This window comes from Crocodylus porosus, unplaced genomic scaffold (genome assembly GCF_001723895.1).
Source record: "Crocodylus porosus isolate Cpor-Errol unplaced genomic scaffold, CroPor_comp1, whole genome shotgun sequence".
NCBI lineage: Eukaryota > Metazoa > Chordata > Crocodylia > Crocodylidae > Crocodylus > Crocodylus porosus.
Genome location: NW_017728951.1, coordinates 30,886,836 through 30,909,596, shown reverse-complemented (window position 1 = coordinate 30,909,596; position 22,761 = coordinate 30,886,836). Strand labels below are relative to the sequence as shown.

The 22,761-nt window shown below is 41.6% G+C and overlaps 1 protein-coding gene across 1 annotated transcript in view; it reads right to left on the bottom strand.

Annotated features, from left to right (window-relative positions):
- The window catches only part of PLCE1 (phospholipase C epsilon 1), a 275,495-nt gene that overhangs the window by 44,507 nt on the left and 208,227 nt on the right, over positions 1-22,761 (bottom strand). Inside the window, exons 7-18 of the mRNA XM_019556091.1 lie at positions 19,294-19,969; positions 18,541-18,720; positions 17,566-17,683; positions 16,683-16,845; positions 8,370-8,492; positions 8,129-8,265; positions 6,905-7,143; positions 3,564-3,625; positions 3,303-3,468; positions 1,245-1,352; positions 603-719; positions 361-519 (exon numbers count right to left, since the gene is read on the bottom strand). Of these exons, the coding sequence (XP_019411636.1) occupies positions 361-519; positions 603-719; positions 1,245-1,352; positions 3,303-3,468; positions 3,564-3,625; positions 6,905-7,143; positions 8,129-8,265; positions 8,370-8,492; positions 16,683-16,845; positions 17,566-17,683; positions 18,541-18,720; positions 19,294-19,969 (2,248 nt within the window). The remainder of the gene's footprint in view (positions 1-360; positions 520-602; positions 720-1,244; positions 1,353-3,302; positions 3,469-3,563; positions 3,626-6,904; positions 7,144-8,128; positions 8,266-8,369; positions 8,493-16,682; positions 16,846-17,565; positions 17,684-18,540; positions 18,721-19,293; positions 19,970-22,761) is intronic.

The window sequence follows — 22,761 nt, the reverse complement described above, 5'->3', positions numbered from 1 at the left end:
ACCAAATGAAAAAATGCACAAAACCCTGAAGGTCTCTCTCCATTTCCCAGTCAAAATTTATTGATGGTGTCCTGGACTTGCAGTATGACCCCATTTACTTTTATCAAAAACATCATGTTGTGTTATTTAGAATAGTGAAAGTATCATGCAACCAAAATGCCATACTATTCTATGATGCTATACCTATATCTTTGCATTGCATCCATTTCCTTATTTGCAGACTTTGGCAATATACCAAGAATCTTCCAGTTGTTAAAGCACATTCGATTCGTTCTGCTGTATACATTTAAGTGACAGTGCATTAGTGCTTTTCCCCCATCAAATAGCCATCTATATATCAAAATGTGTTAAGAATTTTACCTTTTGCTTTAATATATCCACTGGAGTTTGATGGGCTTTGAGTTTTTTGTTTTTAAGCAGAACTTTTCTTCTCAGTTGGTCAGGTGATGGGAGCATAGGGTCATCAGAGAAGTCACTCTCAAATAAAAATTTAGTTACCAGCTTGTCTCCAAATACATTCTGAAATATTGAGAATATGTGAGATATCATGAAAAAAAGTCCATCCTGTGTGTTAGAATAATTCAGTTCAGTTTATGGCCTACCTTGAAAATTTCAGCCATTTTGCGTTGCTGAGGTAATGAACAGTGGTTTTCTATAGATATGATGATTGGCATGTCAGAGGTGATAAAAGCATTGCGATCAATAGCTTCAACTACTTCCTACAAGACCAAAAGATTTTAATAAGGACACACGGTTCAGTTCTTCTACAACATAAGTAGCTCGTAATTGTGTCCATAAAGAAATGATCATGAATAACTGAACAGGAATATACTTTCCCAGTCCAGCCACAGGAAGAAAATAGCTTTAGTTTCCACAATTTAAGCAGCAGGAGTCCCTAGCTTTCCACTCAGCCCTTAATGTCCTGTTATGACAAAACTAATATAGATACTTGTAGCAGTTACAGTTAAAATAAAAATGTGGAATATTGTAGTCTAAATGTTAAAAAAATAGGCACAGTTCTCAAATGTGAAAAACACAACATCCTTTTTATTTGATTATGACCAATCAAGGGAGTTTTGATTTCATGATTCAACTACAGTATCAAGTGTAGTGTAAATTAGCAATCCATTAGTAACCTGTATTGTTCTGAAGGACAATTATTGTTTAATCAATCTAGTATCCTCATATAAAGGAAAAATATTAATTTTGTTCTTTCATTTTCTGTACAGAAACTATCAGTATACCTTAAAAGAGATCTTAGTTGTGAGTGTATGCCCATGATAAATGACAGGCATTCCATCATCACCATCCCAGCAGTCTAATTCCACACTCCTGCAGCCTTGTAAGAGAACCTGTAACAGAAATTAATAATTTATCCCAGGTGACCAGCAATGTTCAAAACTAAAAAGGTTCTGCAGTATTAAACAGCAACTTGGTGGATGGGGAGAAGTTGCTTGAGCAGGTTGTCCATGAGGTCACCATCGGGGGGGGGGGCAGGGAATATTGGGAGGAGGGCTGAAAGGAGACAACAGAAGCTCCTGACCCAGCAGCTGCAATCAACAAATTTGGAGAGAAAGGGAAAATGAAGAACAAATTGGGGGAAGAAAACAAAATGTTCCCAAGATAAATAGAGAGAAACTTTTAAGTTCACAGTATTGCTGTGGGGGCCAAGGAAACTGGAAATTTGGTTGTATTAAGTGTTTTGTACAGGGACCTATCAGAACAAGTGTGTAAACTACACAGCAATCTTATCTAGACCAGGGGATGGCCACTCCATACAAGCTTTCTGGCCAAGACTTCTGTGGGCTTTTGTTTGTTTGTTTTGAGAAAAGGTGACCTGGCAACAGCAAAATAATACTTGTTGAAGATCGTATGAGGATGTTTGGGCTGGGAAAGGAACAAGCTTCCTTGGGTACCTTAGCCTGACTTCCAGCCCATAATTTTTCACAAGACACCTTACAAAATCACTTCTGAAGCAGGTTTTAGCCTGAACATTTTTTTCAGACTGTTCATTCTTGCTATTTCCATCATTATTTAAATAATCTATTAATGTAAGTGCTATTAGCTTTTTTGTCGTTGTAACCTTGTGTTCCAAATAGAGCTCTCTTGAATCAGTGTAACTTCTGGGAAAACCATAAATGATGAAGTGAAACACAATTCTCCTAAGTAAGTATATTTAGGCACTGGGTTGAAACACAATCCAAATCTTCCCCAGGAAAAGAACACAGACCAGTGGATCTCAACCTTTAAGAGCAGAGGGCTGCGTGCCGGGGACTTAGCTGCACCATAGCCCATCTCTCCCCTCCAGTAGGAGAGGTGAGTAGGGAGGGAGGCAGATGGAGATAGCTGCCAATGTCAGAGGGAGGAAAGGGAAGTGGGGAGAGAAAAAGGGAGAGAGCTATGGAGGGGATTAATGGTAAGCAACGGAACATGTCTGGCCAAGCTGCTGGCCAGTGATCCACTATGCGGCATGCCAGATCCAGTCACTGGTTCTGGCCCACACGCAGTAGGTTCAACACCACCGTTATACACTGTAGCAATTGCAAGTGTTAAAGATAATAGATACCTGCCTACTCCCAACCCTACTCGTATGCTGTTATGTGGGGCTGTCACAGAAACCTCCTCCATAGGCTCCAATACAATACAAATGCAGGGCTTCGTTATGCATAGTTTCATATCCCCCAACACTTTCCTCCAAACATATAGCACAGAAGAGGCACAGAGAACTCTAAACGAGCTTTTCACACGTGGATGAATTTATCCCTAATAAACTGAGTGATGAAAATTCTATTCACAGAAAGTTTGATGTTTTTGTGGTATTTGTTAAACAGAAAAAAATACAGACCCAAAACCCTCTAGAGAAAAATCCCTTTTTCCTGTTCATCACCAGAGTCTTATAAACCATAATATATTCCTAGAAGTAGTATTATCAGAAAATCTAATATTATTAGAAATTTGTCTTTTCACTACAATGTACAGCATCTGAATAGTGTTTTTGACATTTAAATGAACTAACATCTTAGATCCATCTTTCCTGTGGGAAAGTCTAATTTTAGTAGGTTAGGTCAGACTGACTCGTGTCTAAAAGCTATGAATCTTAAACTAAACCCATTTTTTGTTTTAGAAAAAAAGCATTTGAGCACAACTGTGCATACAAGCAGCTTTCCCACACATGTTTTCCAACATTTTATAAGCAGGGGTTTAGAACATTTCAGCTTTCAAAGCAAAAAGGTCATGTTTCTGTGACTTGCTAGTAAAATGAGTTCATGCTGAAAACTAAGCAACGATTGAATTCTGTATACCTGGCTGTAAAGCTCTACTGAGGATTCTCCTTTAAGCTGATGGCCTGTGAGGTAAGTATTGTGTGAAGACTCAATGTAATAATATGACAGTGGAAACTGTAATTCTTCAACATTCTCTTGTGATTCATCATTTTTGGAGGCAAAGTTGTCTTTATCCATCAAAAATCTAGAAAAGAAAAAATGTTACTTTGTGATAAGTATTTAGCACAAAAGACATGTAAACAACATTACATGTATAGTAAGATATAATATGTTTAATACCTTGCAAATCCTTCAAATGAAAGCAGTCCCTGCTGGCACATATTGACACTGGGTTCAAACTTCTGTAAGAAGTAGTAACAGAATGATATTTATTTTAATCATGCTGTCTGACACTTTTACTATTTACCATTTGTACATCAAACCAATGGGTTGGTATATGAAAACTGCATTTATGTGTACAGATCTATTTAAAGCGCACTGAGGCAAAGGAAATATTGTGAGCCACTTACAGGACCCAGTGCCATTTTCAAGGTCTTTCTGCAGTGAGCCCATCCCTACACTGACTGGCCAAGAGGGGTGCCTTTCATGTGGCCTCACCACCAATTGGTTGAGAGGGCTGCCCTTCGTGTGGCTCTGCCCCTTATTGCTGATTGGCAGATCTGCACATAAGGCAGCTCTCTCAGCCAATCAGCAGTAGATGGACTAGCCACCATCTTGGCAGCTCCGCTTTGTGCAGGTGGCTCCTCCCCACTCTGGGTTGTGAGGCTGGGCTACAGTTGCTAACAGTTCCTGCTAGGGAACTACCATTTTGTTTTTAGCAAGTTTTTTCCCCCTGGCAATTCTATGAAAATTGCAGAAGCTGCCCTTTTTCGCAGTGTTTGCAGAAACCACTGTTTTTCGTGGTTTCTGCAAAAATCACAAAACCATAATTTGAATAGGTCCCTATTTATATGTTTTGGTTACTCAGGTCTCTTCACTATATTGATAATTGATGTTGATGATTGATGTTGCAAAAGTTTTGAAAGTTTTTTTAAAACACAAAATTAGTAATGCAACAGAGCTTACAAATGCAGAATATGGATCTAAAATAAGGCTCCCTTTTCTTGCCCCTTGTCCTTAAATAATACTGAATTCCTATCATGATAAAGGAAAATTACTATTTGCATTCACCAGTGTTCAGTGACGGATTGATTTGTATCATAAAATTCTGAAGTGTCACTCTGAGACTCCTCTCTGCTTTCTGACTTTGGAACTCTGCTGTGAGTTTGTACTGTACACACTGGGCGCATCAACATGAGATGCTTAATCCACAGTAACTTAATTCTACTGCGCATTAGCTCATCATGGCAAAAACCATGCTAATACACTAATGTGCAGTAGAATTAGTCTACTGCACGTTAAGCATTACCAAAAGACCATGCACTTTGCTACTGCGCAGTAGTGCCAGGTACCATGGATTTAAGTAGTACCTTTTGTTAGAGGTACTAAACTTAAGGCACGGTAGCAAAGGCATATTAATGCATGTGTAGATGCACCTGCTGGCATGCAAACTGTTCAAAATATTTTGATAGTTTTGTTAAATTCAATAGAGTATAATTTTGGATTACATTAGACAAACATAAAGAGATTAAGAATTTACAATATGATACCCAGCCTTATTTTTATAACACACAATGAACACAATATGCAATTCACATCTCTTCATCATATCTAATGGAAATAAAGAACATTAGTGAAAGAAAAGCATTTGCTGTCTTGGAACAGAACTATTTGGGACGCTGTCCTTACATAAGAATAGGTGGGTCTACACAAAATACTTAATGGTGAATTGGCATAGTTTACTGTGAAGTAAACATGTGGGTCTATATGTGCACATGCTTACTTCATAGTAAATCTCCCTAATCCCAAGTAAATTTGCTAACTGCAAATTCAAGTAGCAAATTTACTTGGCATTAGTAACTGTGCCATAGTGATTATGTAGATGCCTGGCCAGAAACCAAATTTTCTCTGAGTCAGCTGTCCATGAGGGGGTGGAAGATAGCTCCCTGCTCCCGGGAGCTGCCTGCTGCTGGGGCGGGCTCTGCCACAGGAGCCTGGGCAAGGACTATGTCCCTCTGCCCCAGCAGCATGGAGCTACAAGCTGCTACTCCCAGATTGCAATCACGGAATGAGGTCTGGGAGATCCTTATCTCCCAGCACCCAACCCACCATCATGATCAGGGAGTGGGGGGCTGGGAGACCCTTATTTCTCAGCCTAAGCCCCAAGGTCAGCTGCAGAGCTTGTTCCCTGCCCACTTCTGCAAGCATGGAGGTGGGGGTGAATAAGCTGGAGAGCTTTTTCCCCACTCAGCTCCATGAGCACAAAGCTGGCATGGGGATAGTTCCCCACCCAGCCTGGAGCTGGCTGGGTCCTGCCTCTGAACAGGACAGTTCCCAGCCAGCCTCAGGCTGCATGGAGAAGCATGTGCAGCTTGGAAGTGGCAGGGGACTGTCCTGTTTTGGGCAATCCCCAGCCAGCTCTGGGCTACATATGCAGACTTCCCCGCACAGCCCAGTGCTGGCCGAGAACAATGAACAATGGATGCCCCCAGAGGCTCGGGGGAAGGAGGGGTACAGTGGCTGCCCACAAGTGGTGGTGGCGGTGATGGTGGTGTGGCAGCGGTGAATGGGGAGCTCCTGCAGGCAGCGACAGTGGTGTCAGCGGCTGGGGGGAAGGGGTGGGAAGCACTGACTGGTGGTTGGCGACCACCCACAGACCGGTGGTGGCCAGCAGTGATTGGGGACTGCCCGCAGATACCGCTGGCCGTGTCAGTGGCAAAGGGAAGAAGGGGCTGGAAAGCACCAACTGCCCACAGGAGCCATCAGCAGTGTCAGCAGTGCTTTTTGCAGGGAGTACACTGCCAATCTCAGGGGATACACATGCACCCACATGCACCCCCTACATGTCACCAATGTTGAGAACTGTCACAGTCAGGGTCAGGTCCCAGGCCCATGCCCTGATCAGGTAATTGGGTCACAGACCTTAGAAAGAGCTGCAGGGGTGGGGCAGATCCACCATCTGCTTGTGGGGCAGCTAGCAGCAAACCAGCTGCTAGCTGCCAACTCGATGATCGAGGCAGAGGGCTGGGACCTGCCCCACCCCTGCAGCTCTTTCAGGGAGCCAGGGCCAGGAGCTCCCTGCTGCAACAGCAGGGGGACATTGTTCCCACCCCAGAAGCAGGCAGCGCCCCCGGGACCAGGAGACAGCTTTCTCCTGTCCCGGTGCTCCCTGCCAGCCTCTGGGCTAGCAACCAGGGGGAGCCTGGAGCTCCCCCGAGTAGCCCCAGGGGTGCAGTGCAGGAACTGGGAGCAAATCTGCTCCCTAATCTCTGCATGTGTGGACACCTACCCAAACCCCCTTATTGTGCAGTAGCTTACTGCACAGTAAATTTAGGCTGAAGTAAATGCATGTGTAGATGCACCCAGTTTTAAACAAACTGAAGTCTTCCAAGGAGGCAGTCCGATATCTATGCAGGTGGTGATTTGGAGACAGAGAACAAACACCTGCAGAGGAAGACATAGAAGAAAGAATATCCCTAATAAAATTATTAGACAAACTGCAAGATGTTTGTTTTACAGACCTGGATAATACTGAGGATTTCATCATAGGTGCAGTGTTCTCCTTGGCAGTTTACTAAGAAGTCATTAAGCTGCTGAATGCCTACTCCAAATATTCCTAATGATGTGCTTTCTACTCCTGTACCATTCGTTACAATACTAGCAGCAGCAATAGCATCAGATATTTGCCTCTGGTTATCTGAGAGTTGCTGTCTGCTCTTAATGAACAAACCAAGGTCTGAAACATTCCTGGTCAATAAATCTAAGAGATAAAATAGAAATACAAATATTCAATTAGTTGAATTTCAATGCTTAGAAATATTAAGTTAGACCTGAAACTATAAATTATTATTCTATTACTCAAAGGAGTAAAATATTATTCACTGTGAGAGTAAGTCCTAATTCTCAATAGCTATGGACCAAATCCTAAAATACTTATATACACAGATATATATCCCTCACATGTAGTTTCTCTCATTTTTAAATTAATTTTTAAATTTGAAATTTAGATGAGAATTTCAAAAAGACAGGGAAAATGCAGTTTTCGTAAATCTCATGTGAAATGAGCATTAGAAAAGACCTCCAGGCTAGGTACAGACATTCAAAAAGCCTAAGACAGAATTGATCTAAGTTATGTAGTTTTCTATAAGCGGTATATTTTAAATTGGTAGCAAACAGAACACACATGATCTTTTGGAGGGGGTGGGGGAGGGCAGCATATCTTAGATTGGGGGATGGGGGAGGGCGGCATATCTTAGATTCGGTTCTGCTATTTTTAAGACAGTTTAGACATGCCGAATTTCTATTCTGTTATGTGTATAAACCAGTTTTGTGCACCAAACTTCTGTTCTGTTACCTTGAATACACCTGTTTCTGACCACCTATAGCAATAAAAGTGTAATGTCTGTTCCTGGCCCAAGAGTCTGTTCCTGGCCCAAGAGTCATTTAGTGTAAGTTCTTGTAATTGGTTGTTCCTAAACCATCCCAGCCAGATGCCTATTCACATTCTTCTTGGAAATTTCCAATGAAAGTGATTCCACACACTATTCCTGATTTGCTTCTGATAAAACCCTTTACATTTATTAAGCTTCTTAAATTAGTTGAGCTAAGTTTGCATAGATGGAATGGCTAAACTGTTATTGTGAGGATGTGGTAGCCACCCTTTAGTTAAGGTTGTAATGCACTGTTCTTTAAGCCCAATATTCAAACTAGCTCAATTCTTTCTAAGTGGTATTTTCTTAACAAACCTAAATCAGGCTGGAGTCCACTGGTGTTTTCATCAATCTTCAGATTGGTATAAAGTGGAGTAGAATCAGAGCCCAAGCGATTGCAGGGTACAGCATATACATCAAAAAGGTCTTTAAGATCCTTGCGACTCCGAACACTACAATACAGGAGGAAAGTTCATTTTATATGTCTTTTATAGATTTTTATCATCTTTGAAATGGTAAAAGAGATTAATAAAAATACAGTTAAAATAGATTTTACCTGAAAGATTTGAAGAGTTCTACAAATTCAACAAAACTCATGTTACTGTCAGAAACCATGAAGTTCTGAAACCCCTTCAATCCTCCTTTAACTCGGCCATGCCAGCTACTGCTGCTCCATGTGCTAAAACAAAATGTAGTTTTATTACACTTCATATCCACTAGTTGAAAGGTTAGGCAGCACTGCACTGAAGTAAATTCTCAGTTTTCTTTGATATTTATTATCAATATTTGAAAAGAGTAAAGAAAAGTAACACCTTTTATTGGCTACAATTATAGTCGGTATTCTGATTCTGTATTTCAGATTAGGTGGTCACTTCCTTCAAGACCACTTTAAACTTTTGCAGAACAGATAAAACAGAAATTCTATTTAAAACTTCTCCAGTCATGGAAGGACCTAATTTATGTATAAACCAAAAGGAGTTCTGCATTTTTTCTTTTAACAAAATAATCTCAATATATCTGTAGTACAGAGCCTGAAAAATAGGTCCTGAGGTTTGCTTTTACTGTTTTACCAGCAAAAAAATTAAAATGGGAATTATGTTGTGCATGTGTAGACTGTCTTGAAACACAGAACTAATGAAATAAATCAAGGATTTTAACTGGGTTATGTAAGAGCAATAAATGTTTCACTTATACATCTGGGTTTCTTATGTAACAGCTAGGAACACTGATGAGGCAAGGATAGGCCCCTTGTCTGCAAATTCTAGTGATCACCCTTATAGGTGCCCTAGCCCCTTTGCATGCAAGTAACATGGAATAGGGGAAACAGAGCATGATTTTCTAGCAAAAGAAGCAGGCACTTCTCAAGAAGTCAGGAATACCAACCACAGGGCAGAAAAGGCAAACCACCTTTTCCCTTAGGGCTGAGATCAGGGATGGGCAAAATATGGCCCAGAGGCTGCATCCGGCCTGCAACAGGTCTTTGCCCAGCCTGTGGCGGGTCCCTTGGTCCTGCCTGGCCCAGGCACTGTCCAGCCGTGGTGTGTCCTGCTGCCCCCTGGGCACGTGAGGGGCTGGGGTGGCTTCACAGCTGGACTGCCTTTCTAGGAAGCCCAGGTAGCAGTGGCTCCTTCCAGCTACCACTGGCCCCAGTCCCACAGAACCACTGGGGATGCATGCTGCACAGCCCTGGCCCTGTGTGCCCTGCACCTGCTCTGGGCTCACCTGCCCAGGCTCAGCAGTGGCGACACAGGACAGAAGCTGTTGCTCAGCACAGGGAAAAAGCGACCCCTCCCCCTCACTGCTGCCAGCTGTTCCTGCTACCGCCACCTAGAGCCCACGCTGGGCTGTCCTGCATCTGCTGCCCTGCAGGGCAGCCCAGAGGTGGTGGTAATGGTGGCAAAAATGCAGGGCAACCTGGCATGGGCTCTGGGCAGCTGCAGCAGGAATGGCTGGCAGCAGTGATGGGGAGGGGCCACTTTTGCCCTGCACTGACCAACAGCTTTTGTTCCACACTGCGGCTGCTGAGACTGGGTAGGTGAACCCAGAGCAGGTGTGGGTCATGTAGGGTCATGGCTGTGCAGTGTGGGTCCCTACCAGAACTGCGGGGCAGGGACCAGCAGCCATGGCAGCAGCTGGAAGGAGCCATAGCCACCTGGGCTGCCAAGAAAGGCAGTCCAGCTGCAGAGCCGCCCAAGCCCCACTGTGTGCCCAACGGGTGACACAACGTTCCATAGGTGGGTGGTGCAGAGCAGGCGCAGGGTGGGCTAGGTCAGGTCTGATTTAGATTTTCATGGTGGAGAAGCAGCATTTGGACTAGCCTTCCCCTCAAAGCAATATGGCCTCTGTAACTATGGTCCTTCTGCTTCTTAAGCTGAGAAATCTTCCTGATAGGTGACTGAAGAATTGATAACTGAACTAAAGTTTACTGCCCACTTAGGTGCAACCATCATAACTTTACTACATTGTTATGTGCAGCCAATTATGTCCAAACCAGTAACACACACATATATGCATGTACACACTCATGCATTCACATGTGCATGCATGCACTTGGTGTTTCAAGAGAACCATTTGCACAGAGCTGAAAACAATTAGGCTGGAAGACAGAATGTAACCAAAAAATGTGAATGGTAATTGGGAACTGCTTAAGAACATTTTATTAGGGACCAGCTCCCCAAGGGAGACCTAAATTTCCTTATAGGTGATCTGCCACCTACTACAATTTAATGCCTTGAGGTAAGCTCCCTATTGAATACATTTGGAGAGTTAGGGTATATTTTCACTATTTCCCTGGCTTTGTTGAGGACCCCTTCTCTTGAGCTTGCCTAACTGATCTGTACCTGCTGGTATACACAGAACCTGGAAACTCATCAGTGGAGCTGTGCAGGAGCATCCCTCATGGTCATTCTTAAGACCTCTATATCCAATGTTTTTAGAGCAACTTGACTACCACTTTTTTGGCTTTGGCACTGAAATCCAATATCATTCCCTGCTTTTTCTTTCTTTCTTTCCTTTAAAAAGAAAGTACTTGTCACTGCTTTTTTCTAAGAGGCCTTATCCGATCAGTCTGTTTTAAGTGTTCTCTGAAGACATTTATTAGATTGGTCCTCTTAGGGGATGGGACTAAGCTTCTGGATTCCAAAGGAACTTAGGTAGGAAAGGGAAAAAAATCAAAAGGATGCTGGATACAATCTTGTACCTACAAGTAAGTTACAACTTACTGGGCATGCCTACATGAAATGCAATGTCACTGTAGCAATGTGCTATAGTAATGCAGTGTCAGCAGGCACAAACTATGATGCTGCAGCTATGATACAGGTGTAGACGCACCCATTGTAATTTTGCAACTCCTAGCCATATTGTAGACAAGGTTCTTGGGTAAATGTGATATCTTTTATTAGACAAACTCAAATAGTTGGAAAAATTATTCCTAGCAAACTTTCAGGTTTAAATACTAGGGCTGTGCAAAATCTCGATGGGTGTTTTGTTTTGAAGCTGTTTCAACACGTTTTGAGCTTGAAACAGTGAAATCAAAATGAAACAAAAGGCTCTGATACAGCTTTGAAACAAAATGAGGGAACTCGAAACATTTAAAAAATTTCAAAACGTTTCGACTTGCCTGCAGCTAACAGAAGCTAAGGTAGGAAGAAGAGCGGGGAAGGACTGCAATGATATTGACAACCAGCTCCTGGTTTGATTCCCTAGCTCTCCGATTGCTTCCACCAGCTCTCTCATCATTTCCACAGCTCTTCCCAGGCAGTGCATGGCAGACATCCTAATCGCCTTGATCCTTGGCAGACATCCTGCCCTTAGAAGGGGCTACAATCTCTGCAATATTTATCCAAATTGGGCAAGAAATGACAAAGATATAGGCATTTTTGTGATTCCCCATTATAGCCTATGGGCAAAATGCCAAAACACATTGAAACTGTGTCAAAACAGCAACACTGTTTCAATGAAAGAAAATGGAACAGTGCTTCAGAACAGCAAAACCAAACAATGTTCCTTTGAAATGGCAAAATGGAAGTCGAAATGAAATGGTGCTGTTTCGCACAGCCCTATTAAAAACCATTTGTCACGCTGAGAAAGCATCTGCAGATGGTGTGTGGAACCCTGTCCCTCTCCCATTCCCTCCCTCACTGTGTGAGGTTATTTCTATCTTTCCATCCAGGAAGAGTGCACACCAACTGCAGAGGCTTCCTCAGCCTGAAGAAGGGTATTTAAACCCAAAAGCTTGCTAAGAAGAATTTTTCCAACTATTTGAGTTGATCTAATAAATTATATCAGATTTACCCAAAGAACCTTTAGGTTAGGAATAATGGCAACAAGTTGACTCAGAGTAGGTTCAGGCTAGACATCAGGAAGCAGTACTTCACAGTCAGGGCATCTAGGATCTGGAACCAACTTCCAAGGCAAGTGGTGCTTGCTCCTACTCTGGGGGTCTTCAGAAGGAGGTTAGATAATCACCTAGCAGGGGTCATTTGACCCCAGCATTCTTTCCTGCCCATGGCAGGGGAGTTGACTTGATGATCTGTTTAGGTCCCTTCTGACCTTACCAACTATGAAACCTTGTCTGTCTATGTCCTTAGCTACAACCTACACCCCTGTAGCCATATTGTATGGTGATGTACTACATGTATCCTTAGCAAGTGAGATATAACCATCTATACACATAGAAATTCAGAACCAGTAAAGAATTTAGGGCTGATTCAAATACATTTGTAGAAGCCTATGTGTAGGCTTCTATTTATGTCCCTTGCCTATATCCTTCAATTACCTGAAGGGTGGTTTCAAAGAGGATGGAGCTAGACTGTTCTCAGTGGTGGCAGAAAACAGAACAACGAGCAATGATCTCAAGTTTCCGCAAGAGAAGTTTAGGTTATATATAAGGAAGAACTTTCTCACTAGGAGGGTAGTAAACCACTGGAACAGGTAACCCAAAGAGGTTGTGGACTCTCCATCCTTGGAGGTTTTTAAGTCCTGGCTAGACAAAGCCTTGGCTGGAATGATATAGTTGGAACTGGTCCTGCTTTGAGCAGGGAGTTGGACTAGATGAACTTTTGGGTATAAATACCCTTTTTCAGGCTGAGGAAGCATCTTAAGTTGGTGTATGCTTTTCCTGCTATGTGTCTAAACAACTGCCTAATATAAAATAAACAGGGAGTCCAGGAAACAGGCACAAAGGAGTGTAACTATATCAAGGGTGCGATAAATATCTTTTGATCAGCCGATACTGATAGCCAATTATTAACCAGCCACATTGGCCGATAATGATCTGACTGCCAATATGCAGACCAGCAGCTTGGAGAGCAGCATCCAGCTAGTAAGTCTGTGGGGGAGAAGGAGCATGGGGCAGATTGAGGCCACCATGATGAGGGAGGGAATGGGACAGGGACAGGATATGGAGGCAGGGTGGGGTGAGGAACAGAGCTATGGGCAGCTCACCCAAGGGTGGTGGGGGGCAGCTACTGCATGTACCCCCAGGGAGGCATGGGGGGCATATGCCCCCCTGGATTGGTGCATTGGGTGAGGGCAGGCTGCTCACTGTGGACTTGGGGCCGTGGGCTGTGCCGGCCTCTTCCTGATGAGGGGGCTGGGCCAGGGCTGCATTTGGGGCAAGTGGCGGTGGCACTGGGAGGAATGGCTACAGCAAATTTTGGGGTGACTGTAGCCCACCCCATACCCACCCCTCCCAGCACCACTACTCTTCCCACCCCAAGAGCAGCCCCAGCCCAGCCCCTGCACTGGGAAGAATCTGGTGTAGCCCCCAGTTCCAAGCCTGCAGTGGGGAGCCTGCCTCAAGCACAAATCTGGGGGCGCACGTGCCCGCTATGCCTCTTCTGAGGTTCATGCAGTGGCGGGTATCCACCCCCCGTAGGCCCCCTGGACAAGCTGCCTGCAGCTCCATCCCATGCCCTGCCCCACCCTGACTAGGCAGCGCCTGTCCCACTGTCTTCTTCACCATAGGGGCCTTGATCTGCCCCCCCATGCCCCTTCCCTCCCCCACACCCTTCCCCCCAACTGACTTACTGGGCAGACACTGATGGGCTGCATTCCTGGATGCATGCAGCATTCATTGGTGTCATTATAGGCTACATCAGACAAAAAAAGCCAACTGCAGATAATGTCAATTTTTCTTTTATTGGTGCCAATCTGATATGGACAGATATATCAGTGCACCTCTATAGATTAGTAGCACAATTGGAGTGTTGTAGCCATGATGGTCCAGGAAATGTCCAAGGCAAGGATTTTTTGTGAGGAAAGGATCTTTTATTGGACTAACCATTTAGCTGGAAGCTAGCCTGTGTTTGCTTCTCTCTCACACCAGAAGAACACTCAGTGCCCAAAAACTGATCCAGCAGTTCTCCCAACTACACAGTTGGCTCAATAAAAGATATCACAAAGAATCCTTGCCTAAGTAGGTTAGTGGCTTGTTTAACAGGAGTAATCCCCTGGGACCCTCCATCCGCCCCACCATCTCAGCATTCATGAACTGCACCTGGTACCTTGTGGTATATAGAAAAAACATATAAAGTTGTGTCTACAGCCAAATCGATGATTCTCCAAATCAGAATAAAATCTTCAGATTCAGATTCAGCTAAATTGAATTGGGATAGTGATCCAAATCAGCAAATCAAATCACTGTCCCCCGAATCGGGCCACATCTGAATCTGAATCGAATACTGCCTGCTTCGCACATTCTTATATAATATACAGCACTCCAGGTATTCTAGACAGTTCTGCAGCACTTAAGACAGTCAGGGGAAAGGCTGCTAGAACTCAGAGAGATCTCTGTAGCTATCTACTACATTCCCTGAGCCTCTATACCTCCTAGAACAGCCCAAGATTGAAACGATTTAAAGACACTATAGCAACTTCTCCTGGGCTGTGAGTTCTAAGACAAGCCTATTAGAGGCACAGCACATAATCTTACCCCAAATCTTAATAAATTTTGAAAACCTACTGAACAGTTACAACACTAATTACAGTCACCAGGGGTTATAGATCCTCAGGATTTAACCTAAAATAAGAACGGAATTGTGAAAAACTATTCAAACTATTCAATATGGGTTCTGCAGATTGTTTGTAACCTTATCATGTCAATGCTACTTTGGAATAATTCAGAATTTCAGGGATGTGCAGTTAGGGAACAACACATATTATGGTGAATTAAAGAAAACACTGATTTTCAAAACTGATAAGCCACCACTTGGGTGCATCTACATGTGCAATTAATGCAACTGAATAAACTCTGGTGCAATTTGAGCCAGAGTAAACCAATCCAGATGTCACTGTCTACACTATGTTTAAGCGCAGTAATTTACTCTGCCACCAGTTAGTACTTGTATCTGACAGGACTGTCCAACAGTGCAGTAAATTAGTCTACCAGTCTAATTGCCATGCATGTGTAGACAGCGATGCTTTACTGAGCAGCAAATGTATCTACTGCATAGTAAGGAAGACGTGTAGATGTGTCTCTTGAGTATCAATCCACAATACTTCCTCAGTTTTCTGTGAACTAAAATTGTTACAGTCTTTTAAAAATATAAGTTGAATGCCATGTAGTGGAGATGAATCTTTTATGACATATACACCCATTAATCTTGCACGATGACGTGAAGAACTGTAAGTAAAGGGCACAATAAGGGCTTTAGAAAAGGACACAAGCAAAGGAAAAGCAGCTACAGTTACTTGACTTCAGCACTGTAACCCACCCTCACTGTTACTCCGGACCATTTAAGAAAATGTTAAAAACCCTAAGAAATACACAATATAAGATAAATATACAAGCTGTTTTTCTTTAAAAATAAAGTTGCACCAATTGCAATAATTCCTTCTCATTGCTTATTGTTATCTCTCCCTCCTTCTCGATCATCCCCAACCACATTATTCATTACCTTATCTGTCTAATTTAGATTGGAAGGCTCCCTTGTACATGACTTGTTCACACAGTAAATTTACCATGCGTAGCAGCAGTGATCTCATGTACACTCTGCTGTTCCAAACAAGGTCTTCACTTAAACTGTAAGCATCCACATGGCACTACAGATAAGCTAATAAACACTGTGGAAGGACAATGGCAATTACCTAGCCTTTGTGCTAGTTAGCCTGCCTGAAGTGCCATGTGGAAACAAATATACTGTTTCCTGTGTAGGAAGTAGCCCACACAGCACTGTAAATTGCACTCCGGGGCTACATGCCAAATTACTATTATATTATTAATAATATAATTGTTGCACGATACCATGTCATAATCATATGCCTAACCTGCTGCACATAAAAAGGACTGAATAGCAACATAGCTCACAGGAGAGAAAAGTCTGTGGAAAAAGAAAGGTTTCAAAACATATCCCTATTATCACTCCATTGGCAAAAAAAAAAAGGAACTATCACCAGAAATCTTAAGGCAAATTCAGTTCTTCAAGGCAGAAATAACTTGTGCATAGCAACATACAAACCTCATTTTACACAGTTAAAACATTTCTGTTGTCTCCCCATACATGCAAGACATCTGTAATTACATCTGTGCTGGTTTAGAAAATCAAAGAATTAGAGAAGGTAGGTTCCATGATTACGTTGCTCTTAGACTCCTTCCCAACCCACATTTTGTAATAGGTTGACTCACTGCAGCCTTCTCCTCTGTGATTTTTCACAGATCAAGGCATTTTAGCTAAGCCATGTTGTGATGTTCAATAATGTGTTTGGCATGCCTATCAAAGAGGATGATACATTGCAGTTTACTGATTTCTGACACAGGTTTGTGCAAATGTCACCTCACTTTGCAGTTCTTCATGAAAAGGGAGAAGAATACACTCAAACACAATTGTAGACCAATCATTTGATTTTTTAGAAGTAGAGTTGTGCCTACCTAGACTGACTCTTGCTTGCAGAAGACATTACAGGAGAGGAAACTGGTTTCACTGGTGAAGGTGCTGCAATTGCTAAGTTAGGAGATCCAGATGCAGTCAGGGACTGAGCTCTTCTAGAGGGCAGTGTGTTAGAGGTAGAGGCATTAATCACGATATTTTGATCTAAGAAGGAAAATAATATTTTCCATCATTAGCATTGCTTCTGTCTACATAATGACAAAGCTTTTCCCAGCCAGCAACATAACTTAAACAAACTCTAAAACATTTCTGTATCTGTTCTGTACCACTCAAAATATATATGTTGAACTGCATTTGCATGAGTATTTGGTTCTGTTAGCAACATAGGGCTCCAACAGATGCGTGGGGAGCCTGCTCAAATGTGCTGGAAATCCGGTGTGTCAGAGCAGACTCGATTAATCAAGTCTGCTGAAGCCTGGAAACTGATGCGCTCCAGCAGCCTTCAGCATCATGTGTATCAGCAACCCCATGCATCCCCATGCTGAAAAAATGGTGGTGGGGTGCTTTGAAATAAAACATGTTTGATAAGCTTTAGTTCAAAGTGCCCCACCAACATTTTTTCAGTGCGGGGATCCTGATACACGTGACGCACATGCATTTTTCATTAGCGTGGCTCGTTAATTAAAGCGCCCAGCATTCCCTCCAGGAGCATGTGTAAAAATGCCTATAAAGTTCATAATGATATTGTATATTATTGCAATATTTATACAATGTGACTCTGTAACCCAGTGAAGAGGGTACTTCTCTGCTGATGGGTGGTGGAAGGGGGCAGTGGGGAATCCTTGGCTGCCAGGGTAATTTCTGTATCAAAAAAAATAAAAACAAAACCTTAAAAATCTCTATTAATTGGCCCATATTCATTACCCAATTCTTCTTGCTCTTCAATGTCTTGAGGATCCGAACCACTTCTATTACGATATTCTTTATAACTTTTTGTCTTACGAGTTGCCATCTCATCATCTGTGGCATCTCCACTTTCACCCTGGAAACAGCCAACACCATGATAAATATCTTGAAAATGTTACAAATTTTATCCAAATAATTTTTAAGAATTATAAAGGTGAGGCCTGAATCAGGTAAATACTAGTAATGACTATTGTAATGCTGATGGTTGCATCTTAAGTGAAACCATTCCAGGAGGAAAAAGATCATTTAAGGATCATTAAGGTTACATAAAGGAGTGTAGGAATATTAAATGCCACCACAACGCAACATCACATAACAATCACAATTGTCTGGAGAGGTCTGTTTGGTTTTGTACTATTCCAGCAGCGCAAAGCAGAGCTGAAAAGGATGGATTTTGAGGACTTCTCTGCCATAAAAAAAAAATTAAATAGTATAGTACTGCCATAGAAGTTCTTACACTATCCCTTCTCCAGGTAACTGGTGTAAACATTTGTGTCCAGGAAGAAAGGACAGTGGCTATGGAAATTTCTATGCCCCTAACAGTCAGAACAAGAGAAAAGTGCATGCAAACTCCAGAAAGCCTGTCTATAGGCCTTGCATGTTACCTATTCACTAATCATCACCATCACCATCATCATCATTTTATTTTATTTTTTTTAATGCTGAGATAGTACCAAAAGATTTCAAACAGGTTGTGATCCTCTGTTCTAGCTACTGCCCAAGACCTTGGAATAACCTTTGTTAGGAAAAACAAGCTATTCCTAAATAAATACTGTGTCAAGGAACATAACTTGAAATTAAAGTTTTGCATTTATAGCACTGCATTTTTTTATCTGGTTCAGAATACATGGTTAGCCATACTATAACTATACAGATAAACAGTTTAAAATATTTAAGCAACAAGATTGATATATGAATAATAAATTATTCTACCCTCATGAGTACTTTCTTCTTTTTCTTTGCTGTGGTTATTCCCAGAGTGTTGTTTCTCTGCATATTGGGTTTCTCAGTGCTTTTTGTAAGTCCTGTAGTTGTGTTTCTTGCACTCCAGCGCCTACCTCCAAACAACTCAACAGCTTGGGCCAAGGTTGGGCCTTCAAACCTGCCATCCTCCTACAAAAATTCTCAATGTTATAAAACAAAGGCTAGATAAATCACTATCAAAGAGCTCAAACTTTTTTTTGGTGTAGGTACTATGAAGTAATGAAAGACAGTACATCATAGAAAGGCACCTTGTATTTATTGTACAAATATAATCTGGTTTTATAATTCAGTAACGATTAATAATTAATGACTAAATATGATTAGTTATTAGTAAACTCTTTTACTTATTATTCTTTTCCCCCTACCTCTTACTGATCAGTATTTCAGGTCCTGTGTATGTATGGACATTGTTTTGTGTTTAGCCAAATACTAACCTCGGTGGCCTAATCATATATATAATTTTAGAGTACCAAAAACATACCAGCTGAAACATTTGATGAAATACAATATCAGAAGTTACAATTTCCATTCAATTACATTAGCTTTATGCTACTGTGACAATGCCAACTTCAGTGGTGTTACATAAAACAAAATCAGGTCTTTTATCTTTAATCTTAAACCACCTGTAACAGATACTAATATTCATATTGACAAACTGTTGGATCTTAGAAACTTCCATTTATTTATCACAATACATTTTACCTGGTAAAGGCTGACATACTGTTTCCGTAGCCACTGCAATCTCTGATCAGGGAATTTCCTCATTTTTCTTATAGCTTTTGTTAATTCCAGCAATCCATCATATAGTATCTTGGCAGTATATTTGGGAGCCACAAAGTGCAGCAACTTATTATCAGTAGTCTGAAGTCCATACAGAAGTGTTATGCCATTCTCTTCAAGGGACATACCACAAAGTTTATTCTGAACACACATAGTGTGCATATCAATGCCAGGATGTCCCATGTACACAGCCTTTATTAAAAACATGTCCAGGGAACCTTCTACTAGTGCATTTAATCCAGTATTGCCAAGAAACTGAAATTTACCAAGCTCTGCAGTGCTAACTGGAATGCCCAGTTTTGCCTTGGTATTTGCAGGACAAGCTGTGGTGGGTTTTATCCAGGTCAAAGTACTATTGTCAGGCTGAAGCTGAAGAAAACAGCGTGCTGAGAGATGTGTCTCCTGGTCATAATGTATGACAGTTGCCCCTTGTAGCATGAACTGGTGGACATCGGCTCTGATGGATAACACATACCAGGGAATAAGCTCTATTCCGTGGCTGAATGCTTTCTGCTGCTCTTCAGTTGTATTAGATTCCCACTCTTTCAGTTGCTCAAAAATGTCACTTTCTGAATCTGAGATATCTCCAATTATAAACCTGCACATGAAGTAGAATACAGTACTTACATTGTCCAGTTCTTGTACAAATACTGCATATGTAGCGAAGCATCTCATGTGTGCTGATGTACTTAATTGTTGATTAATACCTATTCTACTACAGTTTAGTTTCAAAAGAAGATGAACAGTACTGTACTGTTTGGGGAACCTACTGTTTCTGTACTCAGAAGCTTTCACAATATTGTATAATGTAATATATAAATTATATCTATATATTATTGTAAGTTTGCACAAACTATTCAATTAATATATATATTCTTATAACTGATCTAAGAGTAATACAGCTAGGACATGAAAGTGTATGTTAATAATATTATTAATATTAATTATTTTTTCCAGGTTTATCCCCACACATTAAAGAAAACAATATATAAACAAGCATTAAAAGTAATTTATAATACATAACTTTTACTGGGACTTAAAGAGACAGGAATGCTTGTTTCTGAATGAGACTGAACTTGTGTAAGTTACTTAACCTCTTTGAGTCTTATTATCATTACAAATAGCAGCAAAAATATATCCCTTTCTCACAAGGGTGTTGTGAGATTAAATATTTAATATTTTTTTTCTAGAAGTGTAAAACACTATATAAATAACATACATTTTGAACCTGAAAATTTGTAGGTACCAGTATAAAAATATTTTTTTTTAGCACTAAGCAACTGCAGAGCCACAAGCTTTAAATTAACAAATATGGTTTATGAGAACAGAATGCACATATACAAAATCTCCTCCCTTCAGGAACTTCTTCAATCAACTTAAAACATCTACATGAATGCTGGCAGATCTGGAAGAAAAATCCCCAGCCCTTTACCAGAAGAGGAATCGCATCAGTTTGACCTAGCTCCCCCAGTGTCTGTATAGCTCATGAGGTTCAGCCGGGCTTTCTGGCACTTAAGTCTAATATTTTATTCAATCAGCTATTAGGCAAAAGTGCCAAAAAGCCACGCTGAAGTACATGAGCTATACAGATGCTGGGCAAGCTGGGTCAAACTGACCTGATTCCTCTTCTGGGCATGCGCTGCGCTTGATGCAGTGGTGCGCCAAGCTAAAAGTAAAGTGCTGTTCTGGGATGTTTTTTTCACGTCTGAAAGCATTTGGTGGGTGCGTACAGATGTAGTTAATACAATTTAGGGCATTTTAGTATAGCAGTAATAGATGTAAAAAAGCAACAAAAAAAAAAGCTAAGCTCAGATCTTCAGCTAGTATAAACTGGGATTGGCTTCAATACACCTCACCCAATATCTGTATCTTAAAGTATTTCCCAGCACCATACTAGATTAACACTTCCACATTAAAAAAACCCCCCTCTACACATAAACTAAAGAATATTTTCCAAATTTAACAAGAGAGTGGCCCATAATAGACAAGAATAGCAGACCCTTATTCAGGCCTCAAGTCACATTTAATAGAATAGTAAGGGTTCAGATTTACAGGAAACAGCCAAGTGAAAGGCTGTCTCTTTTACACACACATACACATTTCTTCTATGACAACAGCTAGCTGAAGCATTATAGTTAGGAAGTGCTCAGAACAAACTTACAGAACTTGTTTTGACTCAGAAGCTTTCTTTACATGAGTTGTACTGAGTAGCATTAAGAATGAAAAAGGATAAAAGGAGAGGTTAGAACATAATGCAACGAAGCAACACATGAAAAGGAAAAACTCTAATTGGGATAGTTTGAACGTGCAGATGGGACTGAATTATAGAAATAATGTAGCAAAGTTCAGAACCTGGTCACAAGCAGGTTTGTTAACAAGACTTGGAAGAGTATATCTATTTTATCAGACCTCTAAGGGGAAGAGGATTTTCTTCATGCAGAAACAATGTAATTCTAAGACTCGAAATTCCCATTGCTTTGGAGTTCACAAGTGAATGTGATCCTAGAAGCTGTAACACTTTCAAGGAACCATAATTAGAAGTGAATTTGTAATTTTCCTTCTCTAATGCTAGGTATTTTTTATAGATCCTCATTACTATATGCTGTTTTGCACGAGTTAATTAAATAAGAAGAAATCAAAATGAGATTCCATTTGAATTTATTCTGTTTTAGTTGGATTTTGACAACATATCAATGTCACAAGTTTGAAATGCTCTGAAATATAGAATCATTTTATGGTGGAAAAATATCCATCAGAGGAGGAAACAAGGTATTATATTAGAACAGCAATTTTATGTCTCGATACTTATTTGAGCTTGCTTTATCACTTACCAAAGATGCTATAATAAAAATGAATCTTTAACATTTACTTGGCATGTCCAAAAACTCCTGGGGAGATGGAGGTAGGATATGTCGTGTGTGTGGGTGGGTGGGTGTGGGGTTTGTGGGTGTCGGGTTGGGAGTGGGTGGGGTTGGGGTGTGGGGTTTGTGGCAGTGCCTGTGGGTGGGGGGGCGGTGTGGCAGTGGGTGAGTACAGGAGGAGATGTGGGGGTGGAAGTGTGGATGGGGTTTGTGGGGAAGGTGTGTGTTTGGGATTTGTGGGTGGTCTGAGGTTTGGGGGGGCATCTGTGGGGGGATTTGGGAGTGTGTGTGGATGGTTGTGAGCCCCCCTGCTACATGCCCCCCCATAGTGCACATCCCCTGCTGATGGGGGTGAAGCAGCAGGCAGCAGGCCCTTGGGGTGCTCATGGCTCAAGGTGGGCAGAGTGGCTCCAGCTGAGTCCCTGGAACTGCACGTGGTGACACGGAGCCTGCCTGGCCCAGGCAGCTGGCATGTCCATTCGGGCCGAACCAGGCTGGCCTCGTGACACTACGTACAGTTCCTGGGACT